The sequence below is a fragment of the Pteropus vampyrus genome, unplaced genomic scaffold (genome assembly GCF_000151845.1).
Source record: "Pteropus vampyrus isolate Shadow unplaced genomic scaffold, Pvam_2.0 Scaffold825, whole genome shotgun sequence".
In the NCBI taxonomy this organism is placed as follows: domain Eukaryota; kingdom Metazoa; phylum Chordata; class Mammalia; order Chiroptera; family Pteropodidae; genus Pteropus; species Pteropus vampyrus.
The window spans coordinates 13,734-20,234 of record NW_011889606.1 but is presented as its reverse complement, the minus strand read 5'-3'; the positions used below and the strand labels follow the sequence as shown (position 1 = coordinate 20,234).

The 6,501-nt window shown below is 58.1% G+C and overlaps 1 protein-coding gene across 1 annotated transcript in view; it reads right to left on the bottom strand.

Moving 5' to 3' along the window:
- CNTN3 (contactin 3) overlaps positions 1-6,501 on the bottom strand; it is a 37,329-nt gene that overhangs the window by 17,924 nt on the left and 12,904 nt on the right. Inside the window, exons 6-10 of the mRNA XM_011385909.1 lie at positions 5,779-5,896; positions 4,760-4,918; positions 4,515-4,664; positions 2,994-3,064; positions 1,896-2,130 (exon numbers count right to left, since the gene is read on the bottom strand). Coding sequence (XP_011384211.1) covers positions 1,896-2,130; positions 2,994-3,064; positions 4,515-4,664; positions 4,760-4,918; positions 5,779-5,896 — 733 coding nt within the window. The remainder of the gene's footprint in view (positions 1-1,895; positions 2,131-2,993; positions 3,065-4,514; positions 4,665-4,759; positions 4,919-5,778; positions 5,897-6,501) is intronic.

Sequence of the window (6,501 nt, the reverse complement as noted above, 5' to 3'; positions counted from 1 at the left end):
CATCATCACCAGCATCATCACCATCACCACCATAATCACCACCATCACCATCACCACCACCATCACTATCACCACCACTGCCATCATCACCATCACCACCATCACCATCACCACCATCACCAGCATCATCACCATCACCATCATCACCATAATCACCACCATCACCATCACCACCACCATCACTATCACCACCACTGCCATCATCACCATCACCACCATCACCACCATCACCACCATTCCCAGCATTCCCAGCATCACCAGCATCATCACCATCACCACCATCACCACCATCACCACCATCACCACCATCACCATAATCATCACCAGTCTTGTCAAACAAAGGTCAAAGCCATTTGTTCAGTAAGTGTTTAGTGAGCCCCTTCTCTTTGGAAGGTGTGGACAGATGTGCGCAGAGCTCATCACATATTAAGAGGTCCCCTTGGTAACAGATGGCTCTGAGGGCTCCGCAGGCCCTCTCCCAGGCCACACACAGAATCTATTTCTTCATTACACAGTCCTGCTCCCCAGCTGGGCCGACTGATGCTGAGATGGACTCTTGACCCAAATGCGGGCCTCCTAGATTTTCTTGCCTGAGAAATCGAAACTCGGTTTGGGGAAACCAGGGTACGTGGGACTGAAGGCCCGGTGCTGGCGCTCCGGGGAGGCAGGCAGTTTGGGGGCACACAGCGCCCCTGACTGAGGCCCCTCCTTCCTCCACCAGGGGTGCTGCTCAACTCCCCCCGATTCGGCGTGAGGCCCAGGCAGCCGTCACCGTTTTCAGAGTTGAATACATTTCTGACATTTGGAACAGAAGGACCTTTAACCAACTCATCAGTGGTGGTACCGGGGGAGGCAGGGGCAGGAGGCAGGCTATGCCCCTCCCCACTGCCCCCCACCAGCCCGGGGAGCTCCCCACTCCAGGGCCATCCTCCCCAGGCCCCTGACCTGCCCTCGAAATGACATCCCCGCACGCTTGGAAACGGGGTGTGGCTGTGACTATCAAAACGTTTTCTTCTGCAGAGGTTTTTACGTCACCTGTCGGTTCACAATACCTGTTTGTTCTTCTACGCAGTAGAAAAAGAGAGGCTAAGCAAGGGGTGGGGTGCTGAGAAAGACCGAGTCTGCCTCCTGCTTAAGGAATGACCGCTGGGGACTGAGTGGACGCCGGGCAGCTTTACTTCACGAGCTCAGAGTGGTTGCGACCCAAGGCCCTGGCTCAAAACACTAGCTCGGGCGTCCGGGTGGATGTTGGCAAGTTTACTCATTTCTTTCATCTTCTCGTGTGTCAATGGGAACCGCGTGCCACTCCTCCTCGGGAAATTCTGCACGCAGCACCCGGCTGAGGGTGCGCGTTCGGTCCCCGTGAGCCCAGTCACACTCACCAGGGCACCCGCAGGTGGCGACTTCACACGATTGTCTAACGCTACCACGGTTTTCTAAAGAGGCGATCTCTGGGGCAGGAGTAAAAACGAGGCAGAGGTGGGGTGGGGCAGAGTGGGGTTCGGGGGGTCTCCACCCGCTGGAATGGGGGGCAGAGCCTCGGGCCTGCAGCGTCTACCCTGCAGCGTCACACTGGGGGCCCCTCTCCCTCACCAGCCGCAGGACAACTACAAAACCCGAGGCTAGGGCGCTTCCGAGGGAACATCTCCACCTCACCCCCAAAAAGAAAGCCGTGAGGGCGGGCTCCTAACGAACGGATTTCTAGCTGACCACCCCTGTGACCACCCACCGGGCCCCGCACCCCACATGGGCACAGCTGCTGTTTGCTTCTGCACTGGAGACCTTGGCTGACTTCAGTCACTGGAGGGAATACACCCAAAGTCGCGCAGGATCCCCCAGATCAGCACCCGAGCCCAGTGGCTCATCGGCGGGGGCTGAGCTGTCGCTGGCCGTACCTTCCTCTGCAGAGAACACGGTCGTCACTGGGCTGAAGGGCCCTTCGCCTCTGTTGTTGTAAACGCCCACTTTAACCTCGTACAGAGAAAACGGTACGATGCTGTCATTCTTGAAGACGTATCTTGGGGTGTCGGCCGACGTGACCACCGTCTGAATCCAGTCGGTGACCCCGAGGGGCCGGAACGCGACGACGTAGCCGAAGCCCTCACCGCTCTGCAGCTCCTCAGGCACCGGCTGCAGAGGGGAGGCCTGTCAGTGCCTGCCCGGGGGGACGAGGCCACGCCGCAGAGCCGCCGCCCTCCGTCCTGTCAGCGCCCGCCCGGGGGGACGAGGCCACACCGCAGAGCCGCCAGATAACCCTGGTGTCCTACTAAGCGGCGACACGAAATCAGAAAATGCGCAGTGGGACAGTCGGCTGCTTTAGGTGGGCGCGGAGCACGCCTCGAAGCACAGCCGTGCCGGTGGCTGATGGAAACCCTCTAGAGTAACTCGGATTTCTCAGCATCTCACAGCCCCAATGTGAGTTCCGAATCATAATAAGAAGGTGAATGAACCTCATCTCTTAAGCCCAATAAAAAACACCTAATTCCTAATGCTGACTTTGTGGATCTAATAATTAAATACAAAGAAGTAAAACTGAAAAAAAAGCATTAGAAACGATGTAATAAAGCTCGCAGCTGTTTGTTTTGTCAAAAACCGCAACTGACGTCTCATCATGACCCCCTAACCCTCTCCACCAACACCTTCAAATAATACACATAATTCCAGCGCCTTCTGACTCTAAATGTGTTAATTAAAATTTTTCCTAATTATGACATAAAGCTACAGCTGGGAGAATGGCCAGGAAGCCAGCACCTGCTGGCATCGGCAGGCGTGTGTCACCAGCAGGTGCGAGGGCCGCCCCAGAGCAAACAGCCAGGACCTGACCCTTCCCTGTGGTGTCAGCCCGATGACCTCGGGCAAGTTACTTAGTGTAGGCCTTCCTGTTTTCTTCTATAAAATGCTGCCAAAGGAAATTTAAAATAAAATCTGCCAAAGGCTGGGAACAGTGACGATGTGCAGAGAGAGCCCACACACGTCAGTGGCCAGACACTCACGTCCCAGGTGATCACCAGCTCGGACCGGCTTCCACCGCCTCCGCTCACTTCCGAAGGCGGCACCTCGGGAACTGTGTGGGTTAAAGAGACATCAGTGAGCCTGCAGGCGCTCGGGGGCGTCCGGAAGATTCGGCGCTGCTTACTCGTCATATTCGAGGTCAGGTGACCACCGCACACTGCATGCACATGGACATGTGTTCACATGTGCGACGCAGACACGCACGCACACGGCTGACCCTGAGCAGCACGGGCTGAGCTGTGTGTGTCCACCGGTAGGCAGAGGGCCCCCTGTGTGTTGACCCACGGGGTCTACAGGGGGACTGGGCAGCCACGTGGTCGGGCGTCACGGGGGACCTGGCACCGGCCTCCGTGGACACAGAGACACACCTTAGCTTTTAGTGAGTCAGAAGTCACACACCACTGTCAACTCTTCGGTTCAAGGGTCAACAGTAGGTATTTGGGGGAGATCATTCAAAAATTTATGTCTGCATGAAATTACCAAAGCTTCAAACAGGAAGAAGTAATGGTTCAGTGTGAAGGATGGTAAAGGGAAGGAGGGTTGCCGGGGTGACGGGAGGCGGATGGTAGCGAGTTAGTTCTGGCATCAATGCCAGCGTCACGTGAAAGCGGCAGGCTCGGACCCGCCACCCCGCGGTGCGGTTCCCGCAGAGGCAGCCGGCGTCGGCCTCCTGGACTTGGTGCACCCCGGCCGCGGACATCGTTCACAGCTGTGACCACGCTGGGCACAGAGGAGCTCCAAACACGCCACGTCAGCAGCGAAAGGTCCCCTCCTTCCCACCAGACCCGGCACTGACGCCCCCTGCTCTGGCCTGGGTGGCACGAGACGGGCAACGCGCTCCGTGAATCCTGTCGCGGCTGAGCCCCCACAGGAACGTGCCCACTGAGCTTAAAGCATCACTCCAGTTAGCATCGGTCAGTGTCACAGCACGGAAGGGAAGCCAGGGTGCCTCAGCGAGGCGATGCCACCGACACGTTCTAGTTGTCGGCCGTAACGCTGGGATGTTTTTAGGATTGTAATATAGTCTACAGTTAGCATTAAGAGCTACCCCACGTGGATTTCGAAACGATTCCGTCTCAATTCGATACTCGAGAAGCTAAAACGTCCCAGCTCATCGCCTGCTTGAGCTCACCCGCTGAGCTGGTGGCAGAATGGGGTGCCCTGGCAGCAGATGCCCAGCTGTCATTCCCCGACAATTCGTCAGGGCTCCTTTTAAGTGAAAATGGCACTTCCAGTTAACAGGGAGACTGTCACAGAGTCATCATAACCTTAAGTGACAAAACCGTATTCACTCGACATGCTCTAATGAACGCTGACGAGGGACTAGACACTTGATGAGAACTGTTTTCACATGAGTCTTCTGACAAATGCCACCGGACAGGTCAGATAATGGGACAGTGATTATTGGGGCTGGTCCCCTGCTGGCCTGGACACCCGGGCAAGGGAGCGACCGCCCACCCCAGGGAACCTGCTAAGCCATTACTCAGGAACAAAACACTAACCTGCCTCCTCAGTTCTTACTTTTTCTGACGGTAAACTGGGCTCTCCACCTCCGATCTTGTTGCTGGCGACCACGCGGAACTCATACTCCACCCAGGGCCTTAACTCGACGACAGTGGCCGTGCGGGTTTTCCCGTCGATGACCTCGGGCACTAGACGGGAGGAGTCGGGGGGTCAGAGTCCGCGTGTCTCGGCACTGACCTGAAACCCGCGGGCAGGTACCGTGGCGTCTGCCCGTCCCGTTCACCTGTCGTGGCGGTCTGCCAGCCCACAGAGAAGGGCGTCCTCGCCTGCACCGAGTAGCACGTGACCGGGCTGCGGTTGTCTGCGCCTTCTCTCCAGGAGAGCTGGGCCGTGGTGTCTGTGATTTCCTCCACCTTCACATTCTCCGGGGGTCCTGGGGAGCCTAAGGCGGGCAAGGGTGCAAACGCTGGGGGGCTACTCCCCAAATGGCATCCTCGTCCACCAAAGGGAAGGCTGTGTCACATGACTGCCTAAAGTCTGTCGACAAGTCCCGACTTCACAGGACTATTTACCCGGCTTCTCCGCCTTTCTGCTGTTGGGTCCCACGTCCGGACGGGAGGCAGAGATTCCAAAATCACAACATGCACGCCTGCAGACGCCAGCTGCCGACGCCGCCTGCAGACGCCAGCTACGGACGCCGCCTGCGGACGCCGCTGGCTTCCTGAGGCCTCTGCTCAGCGGGCCTCCGGCTCCCTCCCTAGCGCGGGTCCCTTACTCTGGGCGCAATGCCTGTCCCTGTGAGCTACGGTGTGACTCTGTCATTCCCCATTCCTGTGAGCTGCCGTTGTGATTGTCATTCCTGGTGTGTTACTTGGGGCTGTTTTACCCTGTGATGCACGCTGCTCATTTTCTGGCCCAGCAGCCAATCTGTGTGTTGCACAGCAGCTCGGATTGGCAGATTTTCTCGGGAATTCTGGGTGGTCTGGATTCTTTTGGAAGCAGTCATGCACGCACACGCACGCACACAGACAGCGCTGTTCTCTTACATGTTAAACACGACCGCTGAGTGAATGACACGCTCACGGCGCATTGCCCCGGCAGCGGCTGCGGAATGCTGACAGCGAGCGCTGTTTGGAAGGCAGAGCTGAGCACTCCGTTCCCGGGGGTCAGCACCCGCCCCGTCACGTTCCCGAGGGGGGGTCCTCAGTCAGCACTAACATCCGCTGTCACGTCATGGTTTCCCCGGGCATGGGACGCCCAGGTAACACGTGAATTAAATCGCGCCGGGGCGTGGGCGTTTACCTCTCACCGTGAGGTTGGCGGCGGACGACACGCTCTCCACCGCAGTCTGCACCACGCACACGTACTCCCCGCTGTGCTTCAGCTGGATGTTTCTGATCATCAGATCGCCAGATGCGCTCTGTGGGACACACGGGCCGTGAACACGCTTCTAGTTTGAACGCTCGGGGTCCCGGCCACACCCCCGTCGGGAGGAACCGGGCGGGAAGACAGGTGGCGGGAGGCTGACCGCGGCCACAGCAGGGTGTGCGGGAACAGGGACAAGGCAGCCCCCCCGGCAGCCACGACTTCGAAAACAAATGGGGGCAGAGATCACGGCCTCAGCGTCCAACCCCCACCCCGAGGTGGCACTAACTTTCACTCCCACCGCTCAGCACCTCACTGTCCCCCGGTTCCGACCCCTCGCAATGGTCTCCTGAGGAGACGAGGTAGCACCCGGTCCCCCCGGGTCCCTGGGGCCGAGGCAGGCTGGCGCTCAGAGGGCCCGACGCGGCTTCATGCCTTCTTAGAGGACTCAGGGACAGTCGACCCGAACCCCTTGGTAAGCAGAAACTGAAACATTTTCGATCCTAAAAAGGGCAGCTGCCCATAGACGTTTGCTCCTCCCCTCCGCCCACCCCCAACCAATTTACAGAGCAAACGGCCCTCTTCTTGAAAGATGTGAGGTCCAGTTCATACGTGCCCGAGGGCTGGTTTCGGCACCCATGGGAATGGGTGGAAATGAGC